The 11,662-nt window shown below is 48.0% G+C and overlaps 1 protein-coding gene across 1 annotated transcript; it reads right to left on the reverse strand.

The window, feature by feature from the left end:
* Window positions 1-597: 597 nt before the first annotated feature.
* On the reverse strand, window positions 598-11,598 carry LOC119100815 (heterogeneous nuclear ribonucleoprotein R; the record flags this gene model as incomplete). Its single annotated transcript, XM_037223964.1, is given in 10 exon segments — window positions 598-1,452; window positions 2,027-2,189; window positions 2,554-2,708; window positions 3,438-3,532; window positions 4,122-4,264; window positions 6,095-6,244; window positions 7,560-7,765; window positions 8,626-8,761; window positions 9,092-9,423; window positions 11,419-11,598. Coding segments are annotated over 10 exon segments (1,730 nt in total), but the record flags the coding sequence as incomplete, so codon positions are not given.
* Between the last annotated feature and the right edge of the window lie 64 nt (window positions 11,599-11,662).

The raw sequence follows: 11,662 nt of genomic DNA on the forward strand, positions 1-11,662 counted from the left end.
ACATTGCCTGGGTGATTTACCGGGCGTCCCGAGCCCTCCATGGCTTGCTTGACGAGGCTCAGGATATTACCCGCCACGCCGACCGATGCGTCTCTCACGTCCATATGAAAACGTGACACAAATACAACTTGAATTAAGTGTGAAACGACACAAATTGCACATTGCACGGATGAGTTTGCATTCTTTCCTGAATAACAGACCCCGTACCGGAAATTGCTGGCGCCTGCGTTTTTGCGATAACGCAATAGACGTGTGGCATCCCGTCACCATCTTCACACAAATTTGATGGATGGGGTCTTCACCAGAGCGACGGCGCACTCACAACTGCTTACCCGACGCCAGGTCTGAAGTGAGGATACTTATTACACTACGATACTCATATTCATACTTCATCTCGTTCTGCACTAGGCACTCTCAGTTACAACTCCACCTTCTCATCACATGCCAGCAGGAAACCAGCTGTCTCGCTACGATCCGCAGCCCTTTCTTCCCTGCGTAACCACGAAGCTCGGCAATTGGGAGCCCACAGCGCGAAGAGCAACCTCGGCGTTCATGGAAGGCAGATGACGCTTGGCAAACTGCAACCGACACAAACAACACCGTGTGCCCGATGTATTCTCTCCCATATGAAAGAAATAGTTCTCGGTGTCGATAACGTTCTAAAGGTAAAAATCGCATCTGTAGCCAGCGGCAGAGTCCGGAAAGAGAAACCAGGCCAAAAAAGACGTCTCGAATCAATCAGCTAGCGGCCGCAAGACACCACGTAAGCGACAAGTATAGTAAAGGGCACTGAGCACGCATACACATTATGTACAGTTCAAATGCATGACGGTTGGACAGCGCACGGCAACACAGCACACGTGAAACAATATCGCAGCTGAAGCGCGATGGACGCCAACAAGAACCAAAATCCCGTTGTTTCCACGACTGCACTACCTAGAAATGGGGATTCCTTTCTTCAGAACAACAAACCCAGTACAGGAGCCTGCTTCAGTGAGCGCTTTTTGAAGTGAAAATGTTCTGACGTTTATACCAAATGGCGATCACTTAAGATGATCCGGCCTAGAGATGGAATGGCCACTCTGTCGATGGACAGTCTCAATGCTTGGTTTCCGGTCGCCGGTCTCCCCGACCAGGACGCCGTCTTCTGTTGTCACTTCGTTCACTCGCTTGAGATCTGGTCGCACGAACCCTGAGCTGAGCCGGCTCGCTGCTCACTGTTGATGTCCGATGACGCCGACCTCGAGGCGGAAGTGACGAACTCCGCGAGCACACTGCCCCGCTACCAATGCTCGCCGTACGAGTCCATGTAGAACTCGTGATTGCCGCGGCCCCGGTAGCCGTTGTTGTGCAGTGGCTGCTGCGGTATGGGATTGCTTCCCCAGTTGCTGTTTGGTTGGCGCCGTTTATACTCCCCCTGGATTTGATGTCCTCCATCGAACTTCCTCTTACCTGAAAGTCAATCAAAAGCTTGACTCATCGCTCATGCAGGTTTCAACTAACGCACAATGGATTATGGCCTGGAAACGAGATGCCCCTGCTGCCAATTGCTTACTGAGGTTTACAGCAAGCCGATTGCTGGGGCCGCACGCACGTACAGTTTGTAAGGTGAAATGAACATTACCTAAGGCCCAAGTCCATAACGCAAATACTTTGTGACTGAGCTTCAATCCATACAGAACCGAGGCAGCAGTAATATACTCCTTTCTCGGATAAAAAAACGAGAATGGGGATAAAGATGGGTTGCTATTTTGGTAACACACTTTTATCGAAACAAAAGCAGAAGTGAATTAAACACATTTTGGACATCAATTTTGGACGTAGTTTTTTATTCATTTTTGCTTTGGTTCGACAAAAGCGCTACTGAAATATCAACTCATCTATATCTTCATTCTCCTGGTTTGTTCACCGAGGAATAAGGCTATTACAATTGTCTTCTATGTGAATAATGCTTCCCGCAAATGCACTCCACAGCTCACATACGGAACTGACTTTGAACGGCGCGACCTGAATGTATGTTGCTAACCTGGTAAGCCTGCTCCCCTGGCGACCCCTCTGCCCACCCCACGGCGCATGCCCCTGGCCATTCCACGACCAGTTGCTGTACCCCTGGCCATAGGAGTCCCACGAAGCGGCACCGGGCCACCGCCGCGCCCACGAGGCCCCATAACCCCACGGGAACGGCCAGCCTGAAAACAGAAGCGGGTCACTTAGCGGCAGGTTTTTGGAGCGGTCATGCGACCACCACAGCCGTTGCCACGTGAGCCTTTGCTGTAGAGGTCGGGGACCAGGAAACGGAAAGGGCACCATGACTGGCGATGACAATTTTCTTACCATTTTGACAGCTTCGGGTTCACAACTAAACCAAGACTCAAACATGGCTACGAACAGTAACATGCTTTTACCGATGCAACGCTCGCGAATATTTCGATCAAGGACAAAATATCAAAAAATGTATATGTAGCTAATACAGACACCATGTATCTAATACTACACATTTTGCAGCAATTTAGGATGAATTTAGTAACAGGCCAAAAATTAAAGAGCACCCACCATTGGAGGTTTGCCCCTTCCACGGGGAGCCGGAGAGCTTGCCGGATAATCGTAATAATAATCGTCGTTAGAGTACTCGTCGTAATATGGATCGCTGTAGCCACCTCGATAATCTCCATATCCGTACATGTCGTAATCGTAATCATAATCGACATCTAGAAAGACCAATAGCAAATGTTACCACCTGCGTGCCACATACGAAACAGGCATAAATTTTGTTCCACATGTTCATAATGGAGCAAAACGCATCGATTTTGTCAATCAGTCACACGAAGGAAAAGAGAGGTCCAGAAAAAGCCAGTCATAGTGTGAGCGACATTAAGAGAGGAAAGTATAAATTCTCACCAAGTAGCGATACGTAGATGGTAGGATCCAGGGGAAATGGAGAAGTGTTTCAGAAGTTGTGATTCGGCTGGCAGGATTCATGATGGAAAAGGTAAACCATCGGACACGATATTGTGACATTTATTGCATCACTTGAACTTAAATCATCACAAGTATCCAGAACACAAATTCGACCGTTTTGTACAGTAAATTCAATGCACAATACACATGCTTCACAATGTCATGTGGTTATTCAGCCTCGCCAGAACCATTACATAAACGGTAGCATTCCAACAGTTTGAAAGACCCCGGTGACGCAAACACCGCACATACAGCACACGTCGAATTAATAACACCTCTGCATTCACAGGATCGGTTCACAAAGGATGTCAATGACGAGCATTGGATCGATTCACAGGATACCACCGGACGTTATTCATGCCAGCAGTTGTCCGTGTCGCGTCACTGGAGTACATTGGACCCATACACAGGGGTTATCGCCGTTGATTGTTAGTAATACCAGTAGTTTTCCGCGTAGCAGTCATATCCAGAGAACTTACCGTAGTCTCCACGGCCCATCGGTGGCCGGCCACCACCCATACCACGCGCATAGCCACGGTGGCCTCCACCGAAGCCCGGTGCAAACATCGGGAACCTTGAAGGAAAACCCCATCACGGTTAATTGCTGAACTGTAGCAAGGTCAGCTAAAACCAACCTTACGGCAGGTGCTCCCAAAATACCGTTGGGGTTCAAAGTCCTCTAGAACAATGTCATCCTCGCCTCATGCAACAGACGTTCAACCCTTTTCGAGGACAGCGGGAATGTGGCAGGCCAGCTCATCCAACCGACAGCCCTTTGCCAATAGCTTTTAAATCTCGATATATTACTCTGAGCAGACAAAGGCGCTGTGAACTGCGCTGTGGACCGCACAGTGACCAGGGCTAATGCAAAAGTCCATGCAAATGTGGAGCGCTCCCTTTAAACAATATATAGAATATCATGTAAGGCTGTTCTGGTTCAAATTCACTGGAATCCCGAGGCACAGACAGCAAGCAGACAGCTGGCACTAGTGTGCATCTTTCACTTTAACTTCATCGACGACACAAATGTACCAACCAGCCGCACAGCCAGTCAGAGTGCCGTAAACGGGGTGCTCGACGGAACAATGCCAACGCCGGTACTTAACGTTACCGGACGCAGACCATCCCGATACAAGAGCAGATCCCAGAACATTTCAGCTCACCCTCGCTGAGACATCATGTTCATCATTCTCTTCTCCCGGTTCCGGAGCATTTCTTCCTTTTTCTTCTTGTCAGACGGTGGCTTCGCCAGCGACACATCGATAGTTGACCCGCACAGCTCCGACTGGTTCAGACTCTCCATTGCCTGCGAGGCAACAGAAGTGGACCCACTGTAACAGGCCTATTCATTTTACGTTGAGGAGAGGCCTCACGCGAATTCCCCGCTCATATCTTTACCGGAAACATATTCTGCTGAAAAATTAAGCGTTACACAACGAACCTAAGCAAGTAGCTGACTTGTACGACCATAAAACAGTCCAGCATTACGTGAAAGGCAAACTACGTAGTTAAAAATGACGTAGGGAATGGTGGCCCAACACAAATACATTTATAGGGCGTGGTTCACAGGGTCTGTCTTCGCAGCCTCCGTCATAAAGTACTACTTGAAGCGATAGCGTGTTCACCGAATTCGTCCCACAGTAGTTGGCATGAGCGTTGCGGCCAGTAGTTGTTTATAAGAGCTTCTCTGGCACGCAGCCCTCCTATATGGAGCCATACAAGCATCCGCTCGCGTTATTTGGATGGAGGAAACACCCTGAATCATACCGGGTTATCATCTACATGAAAGTTATGGAATAGTGATAAATACGGTCTCAGCCTCATATACCCAGAATACAGACTAAAAAAAAAAACAGCTGAAAACTCATATTTTTGCACGCCTTGTACCGGCGCGCACCTTTCCTCCTTGCTGTTCAGTCGCTGTCACCGACCACAAATATGTGCGCGGCTCAGCTGCCCGCCACAAGGTAACGGTCACGGGACCGTTTCCCGGGATCCTCCATGATTCTATGGCGACTAGCTTCACATGGCCTGTTTGTCAAACTCTACTGACAGGCCCAGCGACTTACGTTACAACTGAGAACACCAGAGTAATCACTTTGCACACCTGAGCACGTTAATTTTGCGCTATTTTTACGTTAGGTGCCTGAGGAAAATATCACGTCTTCCTTCCACATCACTGTAAACAGGCATATCAATCATTACCTGTTTCCTATCTCCTTTGAAAGGAAACGACCTGTTCGCCTTCCATAAAAAGCATCGCATCAAATGGATACGCAGGTGCGCGCGGAGCACGCAGGTGATAGGCGAATGAAGCAAACATCCGTCCACGGGGAACAGCTATAGCAGTGAAATAAGATGAGCCGTCAGCTTCTTAAATCGCAGGATTAGACAAGCGGTACAAAATGAGGACTTCTCACGGCAGCCCTACGTATCTTACGTAATAGTGCTCGACATTCTTGCCCCAACTTTCATAAATATTACAAGGAAGCAATTTAAACTAGAAATGAAGTTTGGAACGCATCCAACAGTCGACTTTTTGGCTCCGATGCTTTGCTACTAGTGTGCAGTCATGGAAACAGAAGCTGTGGAACAACTTGATCCGACACGGTACCATGAATCAAATTACAACAGTCCAATGTGGTTCGACTTGTGGTCGGGCCAGTATTTAGCCGAAGTGGTACGTCCTACAACCGCTCGATGGGCGGCTGGCGAGGTCGGCAAGCATCTGATCACAGAGTAAAAGCAGTCTTTCCGGGGACGGGCCGGGTCGACTGACATGTTGGTAACCGCGAAAGGTTCAGACGGATGCAACCAGAAATGCCTTCATTTTGGACCTCTCCATTTGCCAGCATCCTTCACGCTTTTCTAGTGATGTACTTTAGGCTTACGCAAACGCAGAGGTCCTGCAAAATGCGAGTCCGCTGTAACGGCATCTATATTATGGATATGACATTTAATACGAGGCGTTAGACCCGTTTGGAGGTTTACTGCCACGCCGCTGGAGTGTTTTTGTTTCTCTTTCGAAGAACATGCGTTAAATTGCTGCCTAGAAAAAAGAGAAACTTGTAGTCTTCCGGACACAAGAAACCCAAAGAAGCAGCATGCGCCAATCCGCCCCACTAGCTGGACCAACCTTCAACGCGTTCTCCCTTTCTTCGAAGTGGATGAATGCGTAGTCCTTGATCTTTTTCACCCGTTCAATCTTCCCATGTGCTTCAAAAGCCTCCTTCAGCTTCTCCTCCGTGCACTCTTGGGTGAGGTTTCTAGCATACAGAACCTTGACCTGGGGAAATACATACCGGACTCAACTATTGGTGTCATTGAGAACACAGATACAATCATCATAACTGACAGAGCACAACGCTCTGCTGTCCTCCCACTGGACAGCACTGGCTCTGCATGGCACGCGAAAAAGAAATATTTGACCCGATCCGCATGACATGTAAAAAGAACTGTTTGACTGGCTCCGCATGCCACGCAAAAAAGACATATATGATCATCACACAAGACCAAACCCATTCTGTAGTCCTGACTACAGCTGTAGTTAGAACATGCTTGATATGCTGTGGACATGCCAGACAGACATTCCTTTCGAGTCCAGCCCCAAACGACAGCACCTGTCACGTGGATACATGTCTTCGAGTGTCGTACAGTAGTGGTATTCATAATAATCGCCGCGGTATCTATAATCATCGCCGGACAATGCCTGAGCAAGAGCTGTGCAACAAATTCTATGTGCACATCACAACAGAAATTTTTTTTAAAATGTTTGAACCACTGGCAGTTCCATACATATCTTAAGTCCTCAAAAATATGAAAGGAAACGGCCAGCAAAAACCTTACACTAAGACCGATTCCAACTACTCATGGCCAGGTGAACACGTACCACCTGTTTGTAACCACTTTTCTTAATCTTAATTGTTCGCCGTGGCACCTTCAAACTGACTTCACAGCAAAGCAAGGCAAGCAGCTTGTAGCATGTAACCAGAACCGATCATCAAAGTTGTGCCACCCAATGTCCAATGGATGATTGTGCATGCGCTTATCTATACACGACTGTAGAGGGTTTCGCGTGCGCCACACCATGCTACTGCATGGCCGCCCCGAGCCCAGGTTGAGCCCCGTAACCTAGCTGCCAGCTGACACGCCGGTCAATCCAGTCACACAGGACGCCCTCCGCGGGAACTCGTACCCAGCGCTGCTGGAAAATCGGTCCAGCGTATTCTCTACAGATCAAGGGTGGTAAATGCTGTAACCATCCCAATACCGTGCTATTCAGTGCTTGCAAGCGCGTTGGCTAAGAGGCCATTCTACCCTTACTGACAATGAACTCCATCCTACTAAGCCAATACTATTGATTATCTCCTACAAAGCATGTATCAAAATTCACTCGTCTCCACCGTCGGGTTGCAACATATATCGCCAACGCCAAATAGGCGCTGGGAATGACGGTACGCGAGTGCCGCCGCGCTAGTTCCGACATTAACACCGACAAAGGGGCGCTGAAGTAAGGGAAACCGCTAATCTGCAGGGCAGCGGCGAGAAATCAGAACAGGTTCAATGACAATTACGTTTAAACTATCCGACGCCAGACGTACCTTGGCCATGGTCTCCTTGTCCGGCTCCTCCTGGGGGTCAGCCCAGTCAACGATCACGTCACAGCTCCAGACCTTGATTCTTCCACTCCCCAGACGCCGTTTGGCCAGAGAGGCCGCCTTGTGCGTCTCATACTCCAGGAAACAGAACCCCCGGTTTTTCTTCTTGTCATCAGGAGAGCTGTAGATGATGACATCCACCAGGCCCTCTGAGGTAACACAATTGTCCATCAGTTAGATGATGCTCCAGCTGCAGCAAGCAGTTCTAAATACCATTCCCGGATGTCAGCATTTTTCACAAATACTAGTCACGGTACATGCGAATCAGACCACACGACATTGCGCCTTAGCACCTTGTGGCTCATGAAACAACGTATCCGCGCCTGTATTACAACTGATGGTGCCACAAGCCTGCATTATGTTGTTAATTAGCGCAGCTCGCCACCATGAAAGTACGACGCCAGCACAGGTAGCACTGAGGAAAACAGAATTATTGACCAACCTTAATTGATATTGGTTTACCACAGCAAGTGGCCATGAGTCAGGGGACACATCAGTGATGGGCTGGGACATTAACACCTACTAAAACAATTTCATGACAGGGTGATCTGCCAAATATGCTTCTATAGACAGCAAGGGACTGAACAGAATGGGGAAGGCAGTCATGTACATTGTTTCCCTAATCTACCATTACCGGAAAGTCCCATTTATAGTAACGGGCGTGCAAGCCGCTGAATTACGTCAATGTGACGTTTACATAAGCACTGACTTCAATCCCCCACAAAAAATCGAAAAATCGCCTTCAACACCTCACAGCATTGCATCGTAGTTTGTCAACCCGGTCTACGACGAGCGAAGAATTGGACGGATTTACATTCGGGGGTACAACGCATTCGGGGTCACACGGCACCGTTCCGTCACATCACACGTTCCAGTCGTATTAATATGCCCTGTGAGCGCGGGCGGGGAAAGAAGCACACCAGGGAGCGCATTGCTTCTTATCAGTGCTGTAAATGAAACCAAACTCAATTTCGTGAACAGAAACAAAGCAATCCCTAAATAAATTTACCTGTGTGTTTGCCAAACTCTTCCAGGATCTCCTCTTTGCCCTTAGATTTAGGAATGTTTCCCACGAAAAGGCGCAGATTGGGTACACTGATATTGACTTTGAGTGTCTTCCCCTTTTTGATCTCGTAATTGTCGAGCTGTGGAACGAGAAATGCCGAAAAATTAATAGAAACACGCAGCAACCTCACCACAAATAGCAACCTCAACAAAATTTTCTGTGCAGATCACAAACAGCATTGACACGCAAATTTTCCACCTTGATTACCAGCCACTGCGGCAAAGAGAAGATCTGGCACAAAAACCAATTCAGTATAAAACGAAACCAACATGACCTGAGGTTTTCTATACATTGCCAACAGTAGCACATTTGAAGCATACTAATTGAATCCAATCTCCTGGATTGAAACTGCATACCCATCCTGGGCCATACATCTCCTCTCATGCAACCAAAAGTGCATTGTACATACCTGTTTCACAGCCTCCCTTGCACCTTCTTCGTTGGTGAATGTAACGAAGGCATAGCCTCTGTTCTGGCCGCTCATCGGATCCATCATCAGTCTGAGGTCCCAGATATCTCCGCACTTCTCGAAGAGTGGAATGAGCTCGTCTTCAAACAGCTCCTTGGGGATCTTTCCAACAAATGCCTCACAACCGGAGCCTGGCTGCTTCCCCTCCCAGTTTGGTGGGGGACCCCCATACTTCCTCTGGCCAGTAGTGACATCCAGGGTAAAGCCAGTGCGATCGAGAATCGCCTTGATCTTGTCTTCATCTGGGCCATGAGTGGCAGGGTAGGCTGGGCCTGCAACAAAACATAACAATCACAGAAACTAAACCCCCTCTGGAGCATGACCTGACAGCAAGCAGTAACGACGATCATACCGAATACCTGACTTTCAGCGACACGCACAGCTCAGACTCATGGTGCATGGTGGCTATTGTAAAATTCAACAAAATATGTGACAATGCTGATTTGAGCAGTTCACTGTTATGTGGCACCGCACGCCACGATGCCTAAGTTTGACTGTAAAATCAAGGTCGGGGTTTTTCAAACCTACGTGTTTTTTTTAACCTACACACTATCAAAGCCGACAGTGGAAGTACACAGTCACCCGAAGAAGGTTGCATTTTATCCTGGCACCACCTGTTGAAACGTGAGTCTGACCTTATGTTAGCCAGGCCGCGGATCCCCGCATGGAGCGACAGTATGCTCCCAGCGCATAACTTGCAAGACATGACATTTGGAAAACTCAATCTTTCACCTCAATCTCAACTTTTCCGACACCCCGTTTGGTATTCGATGCGACGGAGTTCCGGAGGGCTGAAAGCCCTTACACCATTCAGCCTCCGCCAGTCCGCAAAACGCTCGGCAAACGGGCGCGACACGAGTGTCCGGAGTCATAATACAAACAACGTGCAGAACGTGGTGAACCTCCCCACCAACCATATCCTGACATTACCCATTAACTGCGTTCTATATCAGTGCAGCTGCCATTCTGGTTAGGGTCTTAATATGTTAATGATCTGGTGACCACGATGTTATGTTCATGACCTCTCACGTAGCAGGCGAGGCTATATCATGGAGATGTTCATGCAGCTGTATGTGCTGCACATCAAGATCAAAATACATGAAAATGTGCTAAAAAATCGATTGATTAAATAAGAACTATCATGCAAGCAGGTGCCTGGTTGAATATCCTTTGCTTGGGTGGAGGGACGTCAATTCCCCCCCCCCCCCCCCCCCCCACCTAAAACACGAGGAGTGATACAACTAATTCACAGGGTTGAGGTTGGCATCCAGGTGGACTTATCTGAGTCAAAATTTCGGATTTCTAGGTCATGACATCAACATAAAAAAGGTCAAACAATGTCAAATTCCAAATTGGTCCAGAGTGCCCCCAGCCTCATGCATCTGCCCAGAATCTAGAAACCTCTCCTAAGCAAAAGGTCACTGGTGTTCATTTCAGTGACCTTAAGGTCATGGCAGCCAAAATCCTGCAAATTGGTTTGATTTCTGCATTTCAATAGGCATCAAGAACTATGCCAGGTGATACTTCCAACAATACAATGTTGGCCCAGGTCATTTTAGGTCAGTCATCTATTCTTACCATAAAGAAGTCTGTGGAATCTGACTGCTGCAGTCTGTCATTAATAAATTAAAAATGAGCCACAGAAATTACCCCTGCGCTGCAAGCTCCGGAGAAAAAGCCAGGCATGTTCACTTTTCAGTCTGACATTCATACATCACCCCAGGTCATTGCTCTATGGCCTTGGACACTATCTCACAGATGTGTAGCTCAGCCTAACACTCCATTGTTGCACCTGATTGAACAGCCCACCAAATCTCATGGTGACATCTGATGTCCCAAGGACCACCTGGTTTCTTCTTTTAAAATTTAATCCAACCCTTTTGAGTGGATGGATTCCTGGAATCAGAGCTCACGCTAGGCAGTGCCTGTTGTGTCAGCCCTGACCCCTACCATCCGACCAAGCAGTTCCGTGTCAACCGCAGAACTCACATGGCGAAAGCCTAATGTGCTGCAACACTCGGCACCATCCGGTCCTGCCCTACGCCGTCATCTGACCTTTATCACGGCCGCTGCCACCAGCCAGCTGCCACCAGCCACACGTCGCAGGAAAATAGTGAGCGCCTAAAGCAACTTGAACTCACCCTGCAGCTGGTGGGTGAATTGGAAGGTTGGCATTCTCACAAACTGAGCCATCAGAACAACAGACATCATGTGTTTTATCAATGATGTTCTCAATAATGGTTTTACCCATCCTTATATGAACTAACCTTGTGCCTTGCTCTTTTGTCGATAGGTCTTCATTACCCCGCAGAGATAAGCAGATTTGTTGGACACATGCTCCAGGTTTGAGTCCATGAACTGCTTCAGAACAGTCAATGCTCCATCCACTGGAAACTCCTTGAGTGCATCCAGTGCACGGTCATCAAGGTCAGCATGGATAAGTTTCTCTGAAATTGAACACCAAGTAAGTTGTCAGCCATTACATTGTCAGAACACAGCAAGACCATTTGT

The sequence above is a fragment of the Pollicipes pollicipes genome, unplaced genomic scaffold, assembly GCF_011947565.3.
Source record: "Pollicipes pollicipes isolate AB1234 unplaced genomic scaffold, Ppol_2.1 Scaffold_4881;HRSCAF=5763_pilon_pilon_pilon, whole genome shotgun sequence".
In the NCBI taxonomy this organism is placed as follows: Eukaryota; Metazoa; Arthropoda; class Thecostraca; order Pollicipedomorpha; family Pollicipedidae; genus Pollicipes; species Pollicipes pollicipes.